The sequence below is a fragment of the Falco biarmicus genome, chromosome 4 (genome assembly GCF_023638135.1).
Source record: "Falco biarmicus isolate bFalBia1 chromosome 4, bFalBia1.pri, whole genome shotgun sequence".
NCBI lineage: Eukaryota > Metazoa > Chordata > Aves > Falconiformes > Falconidae > Falco > Falco biarmicus.
Window position 1 is genome coordinate 18,734,538 of NC_079291.1, and position 25,434 is coordinate 18,759,971.

The following is a 25,434-nucleotide window of genomic DNA, read 5'->3' on the forward strand; positions in this document are numbered from 1 at the left end:
CTGGTATTGATATGAAAAAAAAGAAAAAAAAAGCAGCCAAATGAGGTAAAGAACTGCAAAACAGAACCATGGGTAAGGCAGTGACTGCCAAGAAATCTGCATTGATTCTAATATTTTTAAAAAGGAAGATGCAAGTCTGGATTCTTCCTATCTGTTTCCAAATGTTATGGTTAAAATAGGTCATTGTGAGTACAACATGCTTGTAAAAGAAGCCGGTGGAGTGGGGTGATGAAATGGGCACTTTTATAGTTTCAATAATCAGTTACTGTTCAAACTTACTATGATAAAAAAAAAACAGGGCAAGTTTTTGTAATTGAATATCCACAGTGCTATCAGAAACTCTGTTCTCAGAAGTAGAGGCAAGACAACAGCCAAGTCACAATCACAAAAATGAAGGACTAAATCAAACAGCCTAAATGATAGGGAATGAAAAGCATGAAGCCAGCAGATTCAGTAGTTATGTCGCACTGTAAGACATATCAAAAATCAATACTCATCAAAAGGTAGACCAGCATGCAAGCATACACCAGAATCAACAGAAAACCTGGGGTTCGAATGAGGGGAACTGGGAGAAGAGAAGGTTAGAAAGTCTTTGAAATGTACAAGGAAGTTTGAATAAAATTGAAAATAAACTGCCAGCTATATCTGAAAACAGTTGCTCTATGTTGGCAGCCCAAATCTACACTGCTTCTGAACAACACTTCTCAACAGTGGGGCACTTAAGTCACACAGCCTAATCAGAGAGAAAGCAAGGACAGGACCCTAAACAGAGTATCATACCAGCAGAGCAGTACTAATCACCCCAGCATCCAATTATGCTGGAGTGAAATAGTCCTACAGCAAAATCAATCAGAAAGCTGTGGAAAATGTTTTTAGGCAAGATTCAGACTTCAGCAAAAATCTCTGCTGCACTGAGCTGTGTTACAGAGCACATCAATAAGCCCTCTGCTCTCCCAAGAATATTGCTTCCAAAAATAAACATAAACAACTACAACAAACTCCCTCTTCACATTACATGTTTCAGGTTAACTGCTTTTTGCAGTTTCATGCAAATTCATCTACACTAAAATAAAGATCAAGGTTATCACTACCACCCCTGCAAAACATCATCTTTCCTTCCAAATTTCCATGAAGATTTTTTTTACTCCCCGTTCATCTCTAATAATGCTTCATTTAAATTATAGGCCTAAATTGCTCCAGAGATAATTCAGGTACTGAAATGACCAACAGACTTACTCACTCATAATTGGACATAACTGGCTACTTTTACCACCAGAGTGGTATGTTTCATAACATCCTCCACTCCCTCAACTGGGGATGCAGCACTGCAATCTCGTATCAGGACACTCTACTTTTTGCTCAACTATACATGTTAAGTTAAAAAAAATATTTATACCTTCTTTATTAGCTAACATCCTAATTACTGGAAAAGGAGCACCCTCCTGCCTCTAGCCCCCTGCAAAAAGAATATAAAATGTATATTCTTGTCTCTTAGATCTAAGGGCTTCTGCTCTCCCCATCACAACCATAAGCTGTGTCATTTCTGCTGCTTAAAATAACCCTGAAGGACTAGACATAAAGTCTGCATATTTCTGGGTCATTTTTCTTCCTAAAACATACCTAGCTATGATTCTGAAAGGAGCCATTTAAAGCATATGAAATAGAGATTTAAGTTGAAACACTTCTTAAATAATGAAGTATTTCAACTAGCCACTCCTGAAATCCTTGTACCAGGCCTACTGAAGGTATTTCAGCAAAAAACATACGCCGAGTTTTGGGGGGTTTTGTTTGTTTGTGGAGGGGGTGCAGGGGGGTAGCATGGTTTTGTTAGTCTGGAAGTCTTCATTGCAATGATTAAAAGGGCTAATTAGCATGAGTGAGGGAGACTACAAGGTGTGCTGGATGGCTTCTTCCAGTCCCAAAGTAGTTTTTAAGCTATAATTTATTTTAACATAAATAGCCCATAGAGAGTACATTAAGATCTTTAAAGTGATCAGACAACAGTAATGTCTGCAGCACAGGAAGAAACCAAAAGGCCAGTTTGAGCTATAGTGCCTCTGATTGCAGGTACAAGATACTCTTTAGCATTAAATTTGTTTTCAAATCAGGCCAGATTTGCTCAGAGCTACATTGATTTCACAGCATTTGTATAGAAGCACAAAAAAACCTGGTCACATCTTTATCACTGACTAGATTTTAGAGTTTTTCACTGGTTTATTTTTGCTGCTAGGATCAATTTCCTAATCTTAAAGATCATTACAAGTATTGGCCTTTACTCAGCAAATGTTTGGAAGCCCCTCAGTTCCAGTACAGACACATCGTATCTGTGTTCCTGCATGCTGCTTCATGCTTAAGAGACCATCTTAAAACGTCACAAATGGGAACAAACAGCAGGAGAGGGAGAAATATCATTAAAAACCCAAAATTAATCAAAGAGAAAACAGAACTATCTGCTAATTTCCTCATTAGGAAAAGCAAACACTGCAAGCCCACTGCAGATTCTCAAGTGCTACCTGTCTGTGCCAAACACCTCAACATTTATGGGACTGAGATGAACAAGCTTGAAGCTTTTACCACTGACAAGTTTGCAACAGTTGACAAAGCAACCTATCAATAAAAAGCAGTCAGAACTACTCTGGCTAATTCGATGTAACTTGAAATATTTGTTACAGCTTACAGCCTGCACATTAAATATGTCATGTGCTTTTATGGATTCTCAGAGTTTCTACACACAAAAAACCTCAGACTTCTAAAACTCGCTACTAGACACCTTGCTGCTTTTTTTTTCTCCTTTTAAAGAAATCAGCGTCACTTCACAGAAAACATGAAATACTTCCTACATACAAGAAAAGCCAAACACAGCAAAATTTACAGAAAAAACTGTACTACAGGAACTAAGACTTGACTACACCTAAGGCCACATTTACGCTTTTACTGGAACAGCTATGCTCAGAAAAATAGTCTTGATTTGTAAACAGTTAATATTGGCTTAATTGCAAGTATACACTCACAAAAAAAATTATAAATGTTATGTATTATTAATGTATAAGATGCTCCATAACTGACAAAACCAAATTTGGGTTTCTAGACACCAGTAGCCACCACTTCCTACCAGGCAGGCAGTGCAGGTTCCTCTTTCAGCCCTCTTGCCTCTCTTCCTGAAAAGCATCCTCAGCGAAAGCCTCAAGGCAGACTGACTGAATGCTAAGTAGCAAATGGGCCGTATTAGATGTAATCCTTGACAGAATCTTGTGATTTACTAGTGTTTTCTGAAAGAAATAGAGTTCACATTCTGCCAGACTGCCCTATGATGTGAATGAAAGCCCAGTAAATAGGAACAACTGCGAGATTCACTTCAAAAATGGAATTAAGGTCAGAGCTAGAACTTCATTAGATACAATCATCTAGCACACCATTTCACCACATCAGAAACACAAGTGAGCCTGACAGCCAGTAGACTTGTGCTAACCAGTCACCTAACTAACACCAACTGTAGAATAGGAAAGTCTTGTTTATATTGTCCCCCAGGGAGAGAAAGTCCAACAATCCTACAAAAATATTGCAGAAACAGCATCTATATAGTTACAGGACATTCCTAGTCTTCAGCACCTTCTGAAATTCAAGGGGTCCCAGTGTCATCTAGTCAGATGATGGAGTACAAGGGATCTCACAACTGGCAGCATGAGTACTATGTCTTCCACCCATAAGGAAGAACAAGTGCTCTGGTGCCAGACAAAAGGTATGGGGAAAAAACAGCACCACTACTTTACACAGACATCTACAATCTGGAGTTAAGACTATAAAAGCACTGATTTTAAAATGTGAATGCAGAATACTTCCCCAGTCTCAAGGGGCTCTTTCATGTGATCACTGCTGGCCTTAGTTATTGGAAAGCTTTTTGCTAGATAAACTATCCAATTATATGGGTATAATTCATATTCAATCCAGAAAGGAAACAAACCTCCCTTTTTCCCTTTCCTCAAAACTTAAGGGTCTGTCTTCCCACACCCAGGGATGGCAGTGAGGAAGTAAGCTTTTATTCAAGCAAAAGAGGAACACGCCCTAAACCGTTTTTTCCCTATATTTCATATACATCTGTATTAATGCATTTGGACACCAGCTTCCTTACACAAAGCCTTGCTGTTGGCCTGTGTCCTCCTTTTCCCTTCAGGTGCAGAAGCATTGTTTCACCTACAGAACAGCACTTTCTAGTCCTCATCCCCTCACGCTACCTAAGGCAGCCCCCACTGAGTCAAGAGCCACTTTTGATGACCCCACCAAAACATGGTGGTGGTTTGCCAAGCAAGGCAGCAGGATCTAAGCAGAATAGTGCCCTTCCAGAGCCAAAGCTGAAAACTGTAACACTGGTGCCCTGGAAATGAAATATAATTATCGGGAACAACCCGTTGACTCCACTATCAAAGAGTGACTAAAAATTAGCTCTCTTAACCTTCTATTCAGGAATACCACTCAAGAAAACAAGCCTGAAATAGCCTGTGTAAAAAACCATGCAATTTTTGCAACCACATTCCTAATCTCTGAGATTTCACAACCCACTGAATACTTTTTATTTACAGCTCTAACATTAGTCCACTGATTCAGACAGCTACATGCCACAGCTACAGAACATGGTTAGATTATTTTGAGTAGTATTTTGGCAAGTATATATGAATGTCTTATAAGAAAATTAATTTAGCACCTTTGGATAACAGGGGAGAAAACAATGCAATCTCTGTCCTCACAGTTCCAAACATGAAGCACAGCACAGTATGTAGCAAGCCTACTCCTACCTGGAACATGTTATTATGCACCAGATCTCATAAGACTTCATAAAAACGTGAAGACATTTGAGAACTCATTGCATACAAGCTTATACAAAACAAATCAGTACTGAAAAAAAACCAAAAAAACCCACACCACTGCAGCTTTAAAGTTGTCCTTATCTTTTTCACTCATTTCTTTCCAAAAGCACTACTGGGCCCAAAGCATAGATAAAATACTATTTCAGAACTTCAGTGCATTTAACTGAGAAGGATCAACATTAAACTACTATATTTCATAAACCCTCAAACAAAAACTGCCAAGGAAAACATGCATATAAGACAGAAAGCTCTATTAATTCATCCTGTTCACAGCATATACAAACAGTGCTTAGTTTTGATTTATGACCAGTGCTAACTACTAATTAGCAGGCTTACAACCAAGATACTAAGAAGCCTGTTCTGAAAGGCAGGCTAGAGTAGTTTTGACAAGCTTGAGTAGTTAAATTATCACCATGGTACAAGTCATCACTATGCATAAACTCAAATGTGCCCAACAGGGAACATTACAGATACAGTAAAAAACAAACAAAACAAAATACTCCACACCACCTTTCAAAAACAGCGTTACACAACAACATAAATATGCAAATTAAAAAAAGGTAAATTTGTCCTGCATTTTAGCGAAACTTTACTTTGTTGGGAACTTACATATGTGTGTGTTCAAAGTTTTCTTTGCTACTTTGCAGACTCTCAAAAAAAAAAACCTAGCCAAAACCACAGAACCATACTTTCTATATGCAGGTTTTGTTTATCAAAAAAATATAAAATCCATATTCCCATACTGAATACCTCCTGTGTATTCCTTTGCATTCTTTTCAGCCATACTGGACTCAAATTAAAAACAGTATGATCTGCTATTCTGGCTGTAGCTGACATAACTATGACCTATAATTCTAGATGGAGACTTCAGATTAAAGTGTAATGCCAAACACCCTTCTTTGAAGCCAGTAAACTGACCCAGCTTCTCAACAAGCTGCAAGGCAAAAAGTGAGAAAACCCTTCAGAACGGCAGTAGTCAACAGATCCATGACATGTTTTGGACCATGAACAAACAGACCACCACATCCATGCACCAGCCAATCCTGCACTTAACCTTTAAGGTGCCTGTCTCTGTTAGACATGAATCATTTAAGTCGGGGGGGAGGGAGGGGAATGAAGAAAGAGGATTACCAAATGGATTACCAAATGTATTGAGTGATACTTTGATGACAGAAAGGGCAGGACAAAAACACATTTAAGCCTTCAAGAGGAAACACCCAATGAGCTCACATGTAACCAGCAAAAAAGCTTCTGATGAAAGAGGTATGAAGAAGAAAAGCCCCATGATACAACATTCAAACCAATTCCAAAAAGTTTTAAGTGCAACATCAGCAACTGCATTCATTCTGAACAGTGCTTATGCACACTGTCCCAGGCACAGTACCCACACAACTCAAGACAGCCAAACAAGCCTTCTCTAACACATCTGCTTTGTAATAAACTCTGTTAAGTAGCAACTGATTTACCCTAACCTTTCAGGGAAACACAGTTTACCACCTCTACCTCACTCAACTGTGCAATTCCAGTGTGTCTTCTTACCCTTGTTCACAAAGACTTCAGTCACCTCAAAGAAAGATGACAAAAAGCTGTGGTATTCTGCAGGTTTGAGTTAAGAGAAATCCTTGTGGGTAGTGGGGTGCCGTCTGACACTCTCGTAGCATACTGCAAGAGGCTGAACAGAAATTCACATTTGTTAGCAGATCTGACAAAGGAAACTTCACCATGAACCACAGCTCTCTGCTGTCCCTGCCTACTCTATCACCAGCCAGCAACGTGGTTTTCACTCCTTGAGCAGCACCCACTGCCAAATCAGAACCGTTGGATTTGAACTGAGAGGGCAGCATGTATGAGAAGTATCTCCCCCAGTTGCATTTTTCCACCTTTTTATCCATGAGAATTCAATTACTAATTACTTTTGCAAATAAAAATTTACATCTCAAGGCTAAGCAGCAATACAAGAAGTTTCCTTTGACTTCTGCTTTCACATTCCCTTTCCATACTTTCCCACCTTTGCACCCAGCCTATCAAGTCCTCACTTTCTCCCAGAATAGCTTCAAGAACCACAGCTTTTGCTTGCTTCCAGAAGCAGGTAACGCTGAAGCTATACATATGTTTTGACATACGCAGTCATTTTTGTTAGAATATGTGGAAACAGCCAAAGATGGTTTTGAACAGTAAGTAATAAAAGAGCCTTCTGGAAAAGGTCCGAAATACATCAACAAAAAATATCTCTAGCCAGAAATATCAGAAAAGAGATCTCTACAATTTACTGGTCATGAAAGGATGCTAAATATACTCACCAGTACTACTATGACACAGCAGCTTGAACAAAACATGTAGAAAGGCATGTAAGATGTTGCCCTTGATCTTCCATTCTCAGAAGCATAAACATAATCGTGGCACAATTTAACTAAAAAATCCTAAGCGATCATCCACAGAAACAAAGATAGCCTTTTTAGTTATCTTAGTCATCTGTGCTGAAAAGTACGAATTTCTCAGTTGTTTATTTCTCGTTTGTTTTTCTAAAAAGACACCTCATTTAAAAGCTTCTCACTGTATCAAGAAAACCCATCTGAGGTTTTAAATCCTTTTGCTCTATATGTAACAAAACCTACCATAAAACTTCAGCTATGAAGAGGCTTTCTATTAAAAGCCAAGGGGGGCAGGGGGGAATCTTACACAGCAAATTGAGACTGCAGTTCATTACAAGTAAGAGAAGCTGCATATTTATACCTCTTCATAATAAATAGGTAACACTGAGGCGTTCATGTCACTCAAACAATACTGTCAGTATTAGCATGTGAACCAGAAATATCTTATATGAAAAACAGGTATTTTAAAAAGATAGAAACTTCATGGGGAAATTCTCAGAAAAGAAAATATACAGTAATTACTGCCAACATAGATCTGGCATATACACCTACCACTCTAAAAGATACCACAGTCTGCAACATTTCTGTGTCAGTTAAATCTTCTATCTCTTCTGTAGCATTAAAAGTACTAGAGGCTTTCAAATTCTTACCCAATACAGGCCAGCCTCGAGCTTCATCTAAAGTACATTGACAGTGGGTGTTGTTAGAACAATGTGTCTACCTGATGAAAACAAAGTTTGTAAGGTGTGACGCTTTTTCTAGGAAGTACTGACACCTCTAGTATAACTGCAAAGGTCTAGTTCTCAGTAACAGGACAATTAGCAAGCAGCTTTCTCCTCCTTATTAAAAACCTACAAAATAAAAAACAAACCCAAAAAAATACCATCACTTTATTAGATAGGGAAGGTGGTTCTGAAGAATTTTAAGTTTTACAGACAAGGATACAGACAAAAATGCAGATTAAGCCTTTAACCACTTACCTCAGAAGAGAAGATGACTTCAAGAGAAGCATTCCATAAAATATGAATATGAACAGCACATAAGAACAAGTTATGAAATACCTCCCCAAAACCTCAAAATGCAGTCAGTAAAGATTCATCTTTACTGAGGCTAGAGCCCTAACCTTAGTGCTTATTTTTGCATTTGGCAAGCCAAAGATAGCCTAACACCTTAGAAAGATGTATCTAAATTAGATCAATTGGAAACATGCAAACAGGTAAAGAACACAACATCTTTAGTGAAGCATGGCTGTTGGGCTTTTCGATTACTATTATTTCATTGTAATAAAAAATTATTTATGTATTAATCACATTCAACATTCATTACATTGATTTTTATTTTTTTTTAAAAAAAAAAAAAAAGCTAAGAGCAGCAGTCAGTTAAGGAAACTGCTAAAAAAACAATGTTGATAAACATAACCTTACCAGAACAAGCAGAAAAAAAAAAATTGTCTGCATCTTCCATCAGCTCATCTTACTTACTAGTAACAGGGAAGCCTTTCTTGTCCTGCCTTCTAATGGCACAAAAAAATGATGCAGTAACATATCAGTTTTAAAATGCTAAAGGAATAAGGTAATCAATTACAGTTTTACTAACTAATTGTATGATCTTTTCTATAACAGTTTATTCAAAAAAAAGACATACATCAAAGATTTTCACACTGCATATTCAAATTCGTGTCATTCAAATAAGAACAGTCATATGCAATTTAATTGAACACTAGCTTCTATATGAGGCAACCCTATTTAATCTTGGTTAAAAACCTACCTTTTAATAAAATATTCACAGTGTCTGGTTAATGAGAAACTGAAAATGGCCTAACTTCACCTGATTAGCAACTGCAAAGCACAAATTTAGCCAGAGACTAATTCTAAAGGGTACTGGATTCACAAAGATTTCAGAGTCCTCTCAAACTCTCAACAATGTCTTCCATCTTCCTGAACTCTCCTTCTGGTTGAAATGATATAAAAGCATTTTGGTAGTTTTTGAGGGCAAATGAAACCACCTAAATGGTAAAATGAGAAAGCTGAATGGTAAAGACTCATATGCAGCACAATGATCTCTAGATTATGATATTGTCTATCTCTGCAAACACCTGGATTATCAAGTTAACGTCACAAACTGATTTGACAGAAACATTTTTTATATATTTATTTTAATAACCAGACTGAAGATCCTATGTTTCATCAGGAGTTCAAGAATGCAACAGATATCAGACCACTGTATACAATAATTTACTCAATAAGGCACATGCATGCAATATGCTCTACCAAACCTACAGTATCAAAAAACAACTGTGCAGTGAACATCAGCAGGACAGTCCTGCTGGATTTGACCCTCTGCTTTCCAAACAGTGATGTACAGCAATAAAATAACCTATAGGAAAAATGAACTGACATTGTACACAAACACAGATTATTGCTTTTCCTTGCCTTCCTCCAGTTAAAACCTACACTGCTTCCCCAGATATTACGTAGCCATAGCTAACATATAAAAGACCTTTCAGAAAACTGCACTATCAGGTATGTCCCCAAGGACATGGAAAAATAAGAAAAATCTTGCCTGAAGCACAACTGCTCTTTCAGCATGAACATAACTGCTCCCTAACATTTAAAAAGAATTCAATAAGCCTTTGCAATAAAAGCTATGTACAGAACCTAAAACCTTGGGTCTGACTAAATGCTGCATACCTGCACCTTCCTGAAACACTCAAACAGGTTATCAACTGTGACTTCAAAATGGGACCTAGCTTATTTCATTCAACTCAGTATCCTCCTCCTGACAGAAGACAAAAGCAGATGCCCAAGAAAAAGCACATGGAAGTGCTTCGAACAGGGGTGGACCAGATGACTTGGAGATTTCATCTAACCTGAACTGTTAAACTGTTATTATAAATAACAGTTTATAAAGTGTTATAAACTAAAAATAGCATGATACTGTAAAAAAGGCATGCGAGCAAGCAGTGAACTTCCTTGAAATACCATTTAATGTCCCAAAGTTTATGGTGCTACTTGATAGAGATCTTTATTTTGACCTTCTAATGACATGTGCTTGTGAGAAGTTGCAAATAGTAAACAAGAAAGCAAGCATCATCTACAGTCAGGCCCTGATGCTATTAAACTCAAAATTTCTCAAAAACCAAAGGCACCAACCTCAGCTACTCACAAACCCTGAACAAGAAACTGCTTAACATTTATTAGCAGGAAGGCTACTCTGAAGCCTTTTCAAAGAGCTCTACAGATGCACAATCAAGAAATTGCAGGAAGGCGTGCAACTGGAGACCTCTTCACCCATCCTTACCTGCTTTCCACAAATTAATACCATGACATAATTTGAGCTATTGTCATTATGCCGATCCTCCAAACTTCCTGTATTTTCTACTTATCCTGCTGTCTGTATCCTTGCCTGGTCTCAGTCAACTACACAACACAATTTAATAGGCATTAGAAAATACAATTACAGCATTCTACACTGTGCCCCAAAAGAAAATCAGTTTTTTAGCAAAAAGACAAGATAGGAAACTTCAGAAGAGTTCCAAAACTGAGGGACAAGAAGATTATATATATATATACACACACACACTCCCTAGAAGGTTGTCTGTTGATCACATAGTACCGTTGACATTTTGAACTTGTAGGTCTCAACTTCTTTCCAATTAGAAAGCTGTACCAAAATGCTTTGCAATTAGTTGTGGAATAAATGCTTTTGTTGTTACTTAAAACAGCAGCTGTTTTTTGAGTAGAACCTCACACAGTCCAAGTATCTGCAATGTTCATAAAATACTTCCTCTGAGTCAGTTTTATTTTATTCCGTTATCTGAATGCTTGCCATTTGACATAAAATCAACCAAACTAGATAAATTCAGAGTCAAATAAAAATTTGGACATTGCCCCCAGTTCAAACCATAGTTTAACAGCGCATAAAAATCACATCCTGTTATTTGTTGTATAGACTGAAATAGCTGTGAAAATTCAAGCCAAATTGTTTCAATTCAAGGAATACTTAAGGCTAAAATCTGACTTAATCATCCAAGTCTCAACTCATTTCTTTTCATTCAGTCACTAAAAATGTTTGATAATTACAGCAGCTAAAAGGACTGAAATGTCACGTGCTTAAAAAGAGCAAGAACTGCATTTCAGAAATAGTGTTTATTTCCTCGTAAGAAATGTACATGGATTTAGTCTTCCAACCACTAGACTGTGTTAGCCTGTTAAGTGAATTAAAAAGTAATATGCATTATTGGATTAAGCTCCACCTCTTTTGTAGCAGAAGCAGGTATTGATTCTGCAAAATCACTGGTAGAAGACATTTCCCTGCAGTAGTAATTGGTTTTGATTTTTAGCTTCAGTTATTCAGGAAGCAGGAGACAAAATGTACCTTTGAAATAGTAATTCAAATAATTTTATATACTGAAAGCACCCTAGACCATAAAAGAATAAAAATGGAGACATTCCAGCACAATTTTACAGAATAAGTGAACGTAAAATGCTATTTTTATTGACACAGTCAGTATTCTCCTTACAGGAGGGGATTTGGTGTAGCAGGCAAGATTGCACTCTTCAAGGTCTGACTTCACTAAGGTTTCACTAAAGTCAATCAACGGGCTACAAATAGTAGTGCTGTAGGACACAAAAAAAGTAGTAGGGCCACAAATACTCGGCATGTGGGACAAGAGGCTTCACTTGTCCTGCTCAGGCTAACCCCTCACACAACCCCTAACGTTCCCTCACACAAGCTTCAAGAGTACATGGAAACAAGGGAGTTCAGATTTTGTTTAACACTATTTCTTTCTGCATCAAAAAGACTCATACTAACCAAATTGCCTTTGGCATTTTCAGAGCAAGGAGTGGCCGTACACTAAATGTCTGCAAAGAGATGATCTAATTTCTTTCCACAACTTCAGTTCTGTTGCTGGGAGCACAGAAGAATGGTTAGCACAAACCTGTGCAAGCATCTCAAAGGGTTCTACGTTCCGTGAGTCTTTTGCCAGAAGTCTGGAGATACAAGATTAGAATTCTGGTGACCAAACCATAAAAAGTTCAGAAGGGAAATCCCCCTAAAAATAATTACAAGTAAAACTGGAAGACTATTTTATCTTGCTAACCTCTCCACAGGTCACTAAGCAAAACACCATCACATGTTACCCAAGACAACTGATGTTCAGAGTCAAGCTTGTCTTTAGGTCTTTTAAAGAGCTCCTTCTGTTGTTTACCTGTGCCATCCTATGTGAAGATAAGGGTATTTTTACTTCAGGGTATTACATTAATTGCTCAAAGGCCTCTGACAGAGTGTGCCACTTGTCACTTAAAGTATTTTCTGGGGTGAAAAAAAGAAAACAAACCAACCCCCCTTCACCAATGGCAGATGTAAATAGCTAATAAGGAAAGCAGTAAAGCAAAAATAACTGGAAACTGACAATAAACTTTCTCATAGCTTAAACCAAGGAAGAACAGATCGTAAAAGAGAATTGCTGACTTTCACGATAAAACATAAGAAGTTTAGTCTCAGAAAACCTAGAGCTCCCTTTTAACTCTGCAGTGTGGGACAGAATAGTATCTCCTCATTAGAAAATTCATGTATATGTGAAGGCAAATTAATGGATCACAGTTTAATATAGATACAAAGTAAATGTTTTGCAGATTTACATGACCGAGTTTGCAGAGATATTTACAAATGAAAGATCCAACTAGCTCTTTACCAGAATACTGTATCACAGGTGAGCCTTCAGATCTTTCATGAGACAACTTCAGAATATTCCTGAGAACATCTCATTTGTAACAAAAGAAACAGATTATTCCAAAAGAACACAAATCCACTTACGTTAGGTGCAATAGTTTAAAATGCTTTGATTTTGTGAACTGTTGGTCTGACTGGCAACAACCAGAGCCTTGATAACTGGCATTTCCGTCACGGTAGAACAACATAACATTTTGTTATCTCACTGGTAAGTAATATTTAAGGTAAAAAAAAAAATACAGGTCTATGAGAATAAATCAAGGACGGCAAGTTCCAAAACACTGGTACAAACTGAAGGTCAATGTCCCTTGCTTCTAAAACATGCGGTCCCTTACCATGCTTTTGAAAACAAAGTATAGCATTTCTATCTTGAAAGACAGACGACATGGGCAATGTGAATCAAGGCAGTAATAATAATCAATGCATGTGTGCAATGAATCCCCTTTGTTGCACCATGCCATTTATCAGGTGCCACCCACTGCTTATGTGACAATTGTATTTTTCAGCAGTGGTTTGTTTCACAGTTGTTCATTTTAACACAATGCTCAGAAGCCTGTACTGCAAAGTGCTTCACAGACATCCCACAACTGCTTTCAGACCACTGAATCACAATTTTTTCACCAACTTAGCAACAGAAAATGAAACAAGATTAAGAATTAGCTCATAAATTCAAAATTTAACAATGACTTCAAACTGCAAAACTGCTATTTCAAAAAGCATTGCTGTTTGCAGTTAGAGATGTCACTGAGAATGCTTCAGATTCTTTCTAAATAAGCAAGCTGTCACCTTATGTGAAAAGCAGCACCACTTCACACATCCCAAACAGTAAAATACCAGAGCCAGATGCTGTTAAAACTGATACTTGCTGTCCTTATCCATCACACATTTGTGTCCTTCTGATGCACTGCTGCTCATTCTGCAGAAGGCCAAGAGTTTAATTCCCTTAAATCACAGCCCATTTCTGCCCTTCTGGAGAATCATCTACCTCCTGAAAAACATTTGTTTAGCCTTCACAGCAGAAGTTTCATCAACAGAAGTATCAGTGATGCACTTTGCATTAGCTTTGACACACCTGTAGTTTTGGTTATAAGATGTCAGTGTAATTTCTGGCTTAAAGCCTCAATGACGGAAGTCAAAACTTCAGTGATAGACAGACAGAACTGGTTGTGAAATTAGGAGGTCAGAACCCTCAAAAAAAACTTCCACACCAAGCTTAGAGGGAAGGAACTACATTGAATGGCATCATTACACACTTAATAAAGCTGATATCAACACTGACAGAAACTTAGCACTGTTCCAAGGTAGGGTGTAAGATTTGTTACATTTGTGCTTTCGGCATGTGTAACAAAACTACTCACACCGAAAAATTGGGATGAAAGAAGGCTGACAAAACTCAGAGAAACTCATTTGATGAAATAACTTCAGCAGCCTCACTCCAACTACTGGTAAGTCTAAATATTCTATGCCTGAAGTATTATATTATGGTAAATTACTGTAAAAAAAAAAATCCCAGACTGCCACACCAGAACAGAAGTGAGAAAATAATCTTAGAAGATGTTCATTCTCTTTAGTAAAAGAAATTCTAGACAAGAGTACGTTATAAAGTCTAGTTTGTCAGTAAATGTGCCCAACATAAAAACATCCAAAAACCCCAACGGAAAAACAGCCAAAACCCAAAATGAGAGTTGTATGCAATAGCCACACTACATAAAGACACTGGGAAAAGGAACAAAATGTAACAGCTTCAAATAGATTCACAGTGAAGATCTGAACTGACTACTGCAAAATCAGCCAGAGGGAAAAACACGCATAGTGAATCAGAAGAATCAGGTTTAATGGGTCACAGTGGCTTTACTACAATTGGATATTTAGACCACAAATACTCCATCCAAGAATATCACTTTGGTTACAACATTAACCTATTCATTCATGAAACTGTTCACATTTCTTGATACAGCAGGCAAGTCTAACATTTTCAGCCAACAGGAAGAAAGCAGCTGTTTTCAACTCATACAGCATATTTATCTACACAAAAACCTGACTTCTACTTTGAATCTCGCTCCATGCTCATAGCAAAGATGGCCCAAAACCAGTCCTACAGTAAACTGGCACCTGATTATCCAGGGCTAAGGAACTGGAAACTGTAGCAGTGTACTTGTAACAGGTCATTACTTACAAGATGTGCAACATTCAGCTCACACCTTAACAATGCACCATGACAGCTCAGGACAATCTGTTGACTTTTGAGGGTAGAATCAAAGTGAGTGCTGCCATCTGATAACTGATTTAAGAAGTATCCATCACTTAGGTACCTTCTGTAAGATGTGTTTATGTTCACATATTAAACATCATTGCATGTGAACATCTACAAAAGCGTAACTAGAATATCCTGCCGTGACTAATTATTCTTACTCTAATATAAAAAATGAGATTCATTCATTTCAGTTAAACTGCAATCTACAAACACATCACCAACAGGGCAAGGACCAGGTTCTCATGCTGACCTCACCACAATGAACAAGCATACCGTAATGTATGAAATACCAACAGAGTAACTGTGTGTTTGTGTATATGTGTGTACATATTCAGATGTGTAAAATCAGCAAGGACATTTTGATTTAGAAATAAAATGAAAAACTGGTAAGATAGGATAAGAAAAACCACCCAGAGCAAAAATATTTACATAGTGAGAAACACAGCAAAAGTTACAACTAGCCTGAAGTAATACCATGACAGGATTAATTATGTAGGAAAGTACTGAAAAACTCCACAAAGCTTAAAAAAACAAACAAAACAAAACACCAGAAAGAACACAGTATCTCATTAGATTGTTTCCATTATATTCCCTAAATTTATCTATTAGAGACACCATTTTAAATACAGATAGAAGTAAAAATACAGGTTTTTTTATGAGACTGATGAGGAAATTATATATGAAATAAAAAAAAAAAAACCACAACACATTTCCAACAATCAACACTTGTTTAAAGAAATAAAAGCCAATTAGGCTACAGGCAGATTTTTGCCAAATTATGGGTTCACATCCACACACTTCAGGAGAAGTTTCTTCTCTCAAAAACCTTTGTCAGGAAACAAAGAATTTTAATAAAGAAATTAGGCTCTGACCAAAATGCTGCCACACAAGAAAAAGTTCAGTTTAAATACAACCACTAAAGCTTTACAAAACCTTTCCCTAATTCTTCAAAACAATATTTTAATATAAGACGACTTAGTAATCAAGGTTAGTTGTCAGAATTCAAGATTTGTATGACAGCAAGCATCTAGGAAGAGATACCATACTGAAGTTGGTTTTCATGTTATCTACTCAAGAAGCTCTGCATTTAATAAAGAAAATAAAAACCCAAAGGCTCTTTAGAAGTTGTCCAGTAAGCACTACAATTCCAATAAATGTTGTAGGGGGGGTGGGGGTGGAAGGGTGGAATAAAAATAATTGAGAATTAAAGAGCAATCATTTTAAATACCAGCTTCAGTTCTGGCCACCACTGGAGTCTTTAAGCGTCATTCAGTACAAGTCTGAGCTACTGCACAGCAAGGGTAACGTTTAAAACCAGCTTAACAAAAATTAAGATTAAAAAATTTGTTTCTTCATATTGGGTGATTAAAAATCACTAGACTTATGAGCAACTTGTGAAAGTATTTGAAGAGCAATGGTTTCTAGATAAGCTCAAATAGGTACATAAACTGACTTTCCCAGACACTTCAGTTTCCGCAATAATACACTGTAAAAAAGGTTCTCTTCCTCCTTCAGGTTTCAGACCTCCTGCAGGTTTCTTTCCCCAGCACTAGAAAAAGGCACAGGAAAGTACCACAAAGGAGACAAGAAGAGCAAGCAGGCTGCAAAGTATTTCACTGCATTACAAAAGAAAGGGGGGCGGGGAACAACACTCATACAACCAACAAAGAAGTAAGAGAGAAGACCTTTTAATTGAAACTAAGTAGTCACATGAATTTATGCTTCAAGCTCTGACCCGAAAGTAACTCAGTAGAAAATCATGCATTGCTGGCGAGTAAACTCACTGCCAGATCACTGAACTTTCACATCTTGAAGAGATACTCACTTCCTTTCCACAGAAAGGTCTTCAGAGTTCATCTAGACTGCCTTCTCAAAAAACCTTTATCAACTTTTTTGTACAAAAAGGAGTGATACGCTATTGGTGAGGCGTTACTCCATGAACAGAGACTACTCCAGAGGAATGCATCATCTCTAGGAATACCCTGGCTCCATTCAGAGTTCCACCAGTTTTCTATTTCTTTCATTTTTATCTCTGCCAATTCTCCTAAATTCAACATATTTTGCTTTGGCATCCTCATCAGGTACATGCAAGTATTAAGCTATCAATTTTAACACTCTGTAGACATCACCGCTGGAACATGTATCCGCAGAACCAGTACAGGAAAGGCAGTAATTTATTTAATTTTTTTTAACATTGCAAAATTCTTCAAAGTACCTTTCCTATTTCTGTCCTTCACTGAAACCTGATAATCCTGTCAACAGAACATCTGCAAGTTAAAATCTTTATTTTATTTTTTCAGGTCTAGTTTCCTAAGGGAGTAATCTGCCACCCAACAGCTGATCCCAGACTGCTACTGTTCTTTATGGAAAGAGCACCCTGGGAACTGGAAGAGCGCTGCCTAGCCTGGCCCTAGCTCCCTGGCACCACAGTGCCAGCCAGGCAGGCAGCCTGGAAATGGACTGCAGCCAAGGTTGTCGCACAAAACACATGACAGTTTTCAGACCATGACAGAATTGGAAAAACTGAGGTATTTTGAAGAAGTGAAGTTACCAGGGAAAAGGAGCAGGGCTCACTCAAGAAAAATAGGCTTTGCTAGTTCTTTTCCATAATATGCTTGCTTTTTTTTTTTTCCCCCCCCTAAAATATGCCAGCATACAGCCTTGACTGTATACACAAGAAAAAGCTCCAGAACTGATAATGCAACAATACAGCACAGGGAAGCTAAGAACTGACTGGAAAGGTCAAAACTAACTTTTTTTTCCCTCCAGTAGTTTTTTTACTTCACTGATCCTAAGAAGCCAAATATGAAGGTCACACCAAAGGCCAAACACATACCCGGATACTGCGGTAGCAAGGACACTACAGAAACCTCAATTACAAGAATTTCAAATCACAGCAGGTCAACAAGAACTGAGAACACCCCTGAAGAGCTCCTACTAAATTATACTGCCCATCCACAGGTTATTTTTCACTTAATTATTCTTCCTATCCTGCCAGGTGCTTAAGAATTTTGTTCCTGGGTTTAAAATTAGGGGGGAGGATATCAGACTAGCAAAGAACAAGTAGCTGTGAGCATCTGAGGCTCTTGGTACCACTGGTTGGCTTGATAAACAAACTGCCCCAGAAAGTGAAATGTGTCATTCCAATCAGAACACGATCTGCCGCCAGAAGATACCAGTATTAAAACAGTCCACGTTCTCTTCAGTGAATAATAAAAGCATTTTAAAATCAGAGTGTGCTTTTTCTTTAACATAACTTCAAGTCTTGTAAAATACAGCCCTTTCCATCCAAACCAAAAAGCCATGTTTAAACCAAAACATTTGAGTGTGCATATAATTACAAATGAAACACTATGACAATACTGCATGACATTTTCCTTTAAATTGTACTCTAAAGGTGAACTACAAGGCTAAAGCATCAATTAGAAAACAAACAATTTACTACAGGAGAAGTTTCAAAACAGCTTCTGCAGTCAAAGCTACCGAACAGTTAATCAAGAAATAGGAACTATGTAGCAAGGTCCCCTGGAAAGTCACTTGACTGTAAGTGTTCGGCACTTTGCAAATCACACTATTTTATTTAAAAAAAAAAAAAAAAAAGTAAATAATATTTAAGAGTCCAAACCCTACTAAGGCTCATGAAACTCAAACACCTTAAAGTATACAGCTCTAGGAAAAGCCATCCCAAAATAATTAAGTACATAAAGCCTATAGGAGAAAAGAATTTAAAACTTGTTGGTTCAAACCACATTTTACCAGCACAATTTCAATACAAGAACAAAAGAGGGATTTCCTGTTTCAGTATTTAGAAAAAAAGACACACTGAAAAGCAACTGTGTTTGTTCCATACCTCATTACACTAAAACAAAAAACACACACCCACTACTTAAGCAAGTGTAATTATATTAATAAACAGACATAACTACAATTTCACAATTAAGATTTTCTTTAACCGAGTTACTAACCATGGTAGTATTAATTCTGAAAGTTTTCTTTTCTTAAGCATCTGACTTAAGCAGGTATTTCCTCAACTACACAGCAGAGAAATACAGAGAATACTCTGGATTTCAAAACAGACCAAATATTTATGTCGGGTTCTCACATGTTTCAACAACTATCTTGTACTTGAAAAGATTACACAAGATTAGAAGGAAGCAGCCTACAGAGGAAAACTTGACATTTTTTCCCACTGTTAAGCTTTAATGTTTCAGATGTAGTATTACTTGCTTTAAACTACTATTTAAATGTCATCTTTTGAAAGCATCAAGAATGAAGCTCACTTTAATGCATATTTCTGCCTACTTCATGTCTTACCCTCAGAGGAGGCACTTAGTTTTTATTCTACAAAACAAGCCATTTCAAAAGCAGCGTGACAAACTACTCATTAGCCTTTTAGAATATGATTAATATGAAATTCATTGTCCCATGAAAATTTTAAAGACAAATCAATGTCCAATGACAACTGATCAATAAGGAAAACAAAAGGCTCTCTCAGTCTTCAGTTTTTTAAGAAAAGTTTATAAGTGCTACCAGAAGAAACAATACAACTTAAAACAGAAATACAGTTAATTAAATAGAAACACTGAAATGCTTATTACAGCTAAATATTATAGACTAACCCCAGTTCCTATTAAAGTTAACTTTTTAATGAGTCTTAAACATTAAATATAAAAAGGATATTTTTAACATAATCTTTTTATATTTATGTATGTGTAGTTCATAAAAACTTCACCCTTTAGTTACATGTAATGTAAACACCAGAACACCTGGAAATGAGCAACTATATTTACAGAAAAGACTTCGCTAGCATTCTAAGTCTCAAATAATCTTATTAAATCCTAACTCAAAGAGCAAATTATAGAACAGAGCACTGCCCAAATGGCTGAAATGGAGCCACTTCTGAAGTAGGGGTTGGAGGGAAAGAATTAGATGCATTTTTAATTTAGAAAACTACTGTCAATTCCCCCAGTAAACTTACAGTTAATGGCACAAATGTGCATGCAAGTAAGTTTTACTGCTCAAGTACCAAAATATTAAAAGTAATACTAGTAACAAAATTTTCTGATCAACATCTCATTTTCAATCTGGTTTTGGGCCAACTTCTCTTCTCGATGGTCACAATTTCTGCAGTTCTTCTAAGTGCAATTACACCAAGGTAATTTTACATGCTTTCTCCACTTTCTAATCCATCACTACATCTACTATGTGTGCTTTAAGTGACCTGCTTTTTGCAAGAATGAAACTCAGAAGTACAAATTATACTCCGTTCTGGAATAATACTTCATGAAGACTATTACCTCCCTATCGCCTCCCTTTTTCCTGCAGATCGCAGAACACCAAATTTTATTTAAGGCTAAACTGTTTTGTACCAAATAACAAATTATATACTTGGATGCTAGATTAAAAAGGAACATGTAATCAAGTTCCAAAAGAAAAAAGCCACCCTTAAATTTTAAAATTCTAACTCACTTTGTAATCAAAAGAAAATTGCAAGTGATCTACAATGATTTTTCAGCAATTTGACCTTGATTTCTAACTCCACCAATAGTACTATTGTTACATGCTACACGTTCATGACCACACAACGTATCCATTGTATTGCTGACAAAACATCAAAGCGTTATCAAACTAGCCAAATTACAAAAGATAAAGGTAGGCGTCAAAGACAGCTGGCTATTATAAAACACTTAATATTTTAACCATTAGCGTGTCAAAACTGGGTCACATATCTACTATACAAATATCCGTTACACACAAATGTACCCAACTTTAGTAACTGTCTGTTATCATACAAGTACTCAAAAGAAGGAGAATAAAGGAAATCTGATGTCCTAGAAGGACAGATTACAATTTGGGTCATCACTGAAGCCTTAATGACCTACTCTGCATGGCATTATTCATCCATACCAACTACAATTTCCCATTCTCTGTAGTCCATAGGGAACATAGTGTTTACATTTGGTTTTCTCTGCAACCATACAAACGAGAAAGGTTTGTTTAAATTAAAGCTTTGATTTTGTAGCACAGTTTTGTGGCCACAGAAGTGCAGGATATACAGGATCCTGCTGCCTGGTTATGTGCAAGGAAAGATTCCAACTTTACTTTTGGATCCCAGTTTGCCATGTTGCACTTAACTGTAAAAGCAGTTCAATTTTTTTATTCAAATGAAAATCCAAGTTCAAATTACTTCTATTACGTATTTGCAAGTCACATTTTTACTAGATCCACACCAAACCTTTTTCTTACACTGTATGAACTATACAGTTCTCATTCTTTATTCTCTTCATCTATTTGCATATCAGACAATACGTTCTTTTTAAACACTCTAGATTTACCAGTCTAAAGGGAGAAGATCCATGTTTTCTCATGAGATCATCATCATCATCAACTTCAAGAATTACATCAATATACTTCTAATGATCACCATTCAAAACAAAGAAAGAAACTTACCTACTACCATGAGTGTGAATTCAAATCCTCTCTTCACAGACTTTCGGTAAACTTGATTTGGAAGATTTGCAAACCCCACATATCCTTCAAGGTTCTTCTGTTGCTAAAGGAAAGAGATATTTAGAAAAAAAAAGTTAAAAGCCTGTCACTTCTTAGCTTCTATTTTTTTTTAGTTATTCAAATGTTCACTTCATTTTCACATTTGTAGAAAGGTGCTATATGCCCAACCTCTCAACAACCTAAGCTGTCTACATCAAAGACAGTGCAACGAACTGAAGCAATAACTAAGATTATTATTTTTTTATTACCTGGCACAGAAAATTAGCCACGTTAACAGTATTTTGAGCAGCTACAACTACCACACTGTGACTGTGCAAGCCCAAGAGTGTACAAGCACAAACGGATTAAAACATAATCAACTTTGTTCTGATGCCCATTTGAAACAATGCAGGCAAGCAGTGGAAGTGTAGCTTTCCTATACTCCTGAGAGTTGTGGTGGTACTGCCCCAATATGACAGGGACTAACTTGAACCCCTCTACTTCTGGGTCACACATTGGAGGCCTTCATTGTTAAATCTAGATCTACACTAATGCAGCATGCTTTCCAACAAACTGTCCATAAAGGCCAAACTTCAGTTGCCTTGTACTGCGAGGAAGTTATTAAAAATATTGCCTACTATGAAAAGGGAGGAGAATTCTGGATGTTAGATGTTCTTCTCACCACATCAATGAAAGTGTTGAAGGTGCCTAAAATGCCTATTCCTTACTGTACTAGATCCAGTGATCCTCCACAGATCAGCCATGCTACTTTTAAACCAGTCTTCCAGTAGAATCCAAGAAATGTGTTTGATATCACACCAGGCCTGAGGATTGTCTTATGACACAAGATAGTTCATTTCTTTTAGAGAATCAGAAAATACTGTTGGAGACAACCATCTATTTAAAGCTACACAAGGTACTGTTTTTCATGGAGCAATGATTTCAGCCTTTAGGCTTTATGTCCATCCATGGTTGAGAGGATATGTTTTGATACTACCTCAATTTCAGAGCTTAAGAGCATTACGTACATCCAGAGAGCTGAAGTGCTGCCTACAGGTTTAAATTCCCCTCCCTAAGACTATCTTCAAAAGGATAGAAGAATTCTAAAAAATAATTTAAAAAAATAAAAAAATTAAAACAAAAAACACCCTCACCCTGTTCTACTAGAGGCACTACTGCCTCAGAACTTCTCTGTATGGAATAAAGTATGGTTAATTTCAGTTCGGTATGCAGTGGACTCATGCTTATTTGGATCATTTTTCTAAAATTGACAGAATAAACTTATATACAGTAACAGCTCCTATAATTTCTTTTTTTTTTTTTATTAAAGCAAACATTCATTGTAAGGATATAAAAAACACTACCACTTTTAAAGCATTAAATGCAAGAAGAACTAGCTTCTTTGCAATCCAACAGCACTAGACAATTAATGGACTGTTTTAAGTCACAACTGATTTCTTCATTTGGCAAACAAGCAATGCTACACCACTACAAAGACATATTATACCAGTACCATCATCAAATGTAAGTTTGAAAAGTCCAGACTTAACAGGACTACATTGCAAATGACAGATCTAATACTACTGGAAATTAGCATCAGCTCTCATTTAGTGATAACACACTGCATTAATTCTCCTTCCAAGCTTTCATACAGAATGAAAAAGGTACATGTAACGATAGCCAGCTAAAGATAGGTGCTATAGTTTCAAGTTCAAATACACAAAATGCAACAAATGTTACTACTTCTCTAAATGTAGGAATGTTTGCCTTGTGTCATCAAGAAACTTTTTTTAAGATGCCTTTTTTTTTTTTTCAATTAAGCCTTGGTGCCACAATAGTTTCATCTGAAAGGTTTAATGAAATTTTAAAAAAAAAAAAAAAAAAAATCAGTTACTACAGCTACAATCTATTACAGTCTAAAACGCTGAGCAAGAGCCAATGCTTCAGAGATACTGTATGACATGCAAGTGAGTGCTCTTTAAGATATTAAAAAGCTCCTTAACAGTGCAGGTCCTTAATAACTATGAAGGATATAAAATTGTTATTCATCCTACCAGATGTAAAATATTTAATCATAGTCAGACACTCCTTATAGTTCTACTTTGCATCTACATGCATCTTTTAAAGCCTACATACCTTTTAATGTATGTCATGCTTACCAGAAAAGTTCACCCCCTCATTAAATCTAGGTAACACTTCTCTTGCTTAAAAAAAATGGTTTACATTTAAATCTTGTTTTAAATTATTTTTATTTCCTTTCCCCTTCATTTTAAGCTCCACATTTAGAATAGTTTTACTACTAAGAACTTTAAAAACACTGAGTATGAAATGCTAAACAAAAATTGATGACAATTTTGGGGTTGTTTGCTCTGTCAGTCTATAGCATTTACACCAACTTTCAGATAATTAAATACAAATGCTATGAACCAGAAAGATGTATGAAGTGTCACACTTGGTTTTAACGCTCTATTTAATGTCAGCATTTATACTCCACAGCAAAGAACCTTTTAAAAAGCTTAAGTCAGATGCCAGATTCAGAATGCTGGTGTACCAGCACCAATTAAAATTGAAGCTTTCAAAATACTGATTTTTAAGCGGCTGCATTTGTTCATAACTTGCTACCTCTAAACAGACCAAAATAAACTAGGAATTGAATTTCATATATTCCTGCCAGGGCTTTTAAAAGAAGTTACTTTTTTTTTTTTTGCTAAAGCATTGACTTCCACTATATTGATGGTTGTGCCAGGTGAGATCTCATGATTTTAATACTTACAATAGCTTCCCCTTTTATCCATTCCTGATTGTCAACCAGCTGCTATCTAAACTCAGTTTCAGTTCACCTACTAAAACCCTAATTCTTCTTCTATTTCCACAATAGCTGTAATACATCTGTATCACAGTAATACTTACAGCTACTTTGTAAACAACACGTTTCCACCATTTCCAGCATTGAAGGTATCAATAGAATACATCCAGAAGTAGTCCAGTATAATGATGAATTTGAACCATTGCAGCAACAAGTCCACACAAGTGCAGCAGCAATCCAGAAAGAGAAACACGAACAGCATGAGGAGAGAAGAAAAAGGAAAAAAACCAAAAGTTACTTACATTTGACCAAGGTTACTCACAATACCTTCCACCTAGTATGCTTAGTATATAGTGTTTTATGTAACCTTAGTTTTATACATATGACAGCTTAATTTCACGATAATACTATACATGACTTCCATGCCATTTAATGATGAATACAGGTAATTATTTAATAGTTCTTTTTACCCTAGTTACTCAGTGTGCTTTTTGTTTACCATATACTATCTGAACCTGTAATAGGTTCAAGGGTATTTGTTTTCTTCAGAGGTGTTCACCAGAACATATAATCTCATTTCACCACACTACTGCACAGTATTTTTATTTTAGAGTAGAAAAGGTACAAAGATCAAAGGCACCATCATTGTAAATGGGTCTCAGGATTTTCTATTTCCATCTTACTTTATACATTTCAGTGAATAGCATCAATTCACTTCATTTGCAATACTGACCATTAGAGCACTGCTGCAAATTTTGGCATAACTGAACAGTTGAACAGTCAGAAAATAAAGAATAAATTAGGGGGCACAAGTTAATGTGATGTCTGTTCAGCATCACCTGACTCTGTGGATGACAAGAGACCTATGCTCATTCTCCAATGTGGCACTTGAAATACTTTATAACCACAAACTCA

General features: G+C 36.6%; 1 protein-coding gene across 2 annotated transcripts in view; it reads right to left on the reverse strand.

Annotated features, from left to right (window-relative positions):
- SEPTIN7 (septin 7) overlaps positions 1 to 24,642 on the reverse strand; it is a 64,244-nt gene extending 39,602 nt beyond the window's left edge. For both annotated transcript variants that reach the window (XM_056334953.1, XM_056334952.1), the window contains exons 1-2: positions 24,624 to 24,642; positions 21,675 to 21,777 (exon numbers count right to left, since the gene is read on the reverse strand). In XM_056334953.1, the coding sequence (XP_056190928.1) occupies positions 21,675 to 21,684 (10 nt within the window). In that variant the 5' untranslated portion in view covers positions 21,685 to 21,777; positions 24,624 to 24,642. The remainder of the gene's footprint in view (positions 1 to 21,674; positions 21,778 to 24,623) is intronic.
- Positions 24,643 to 25,434: the final 792 nt, after the last annotated feature.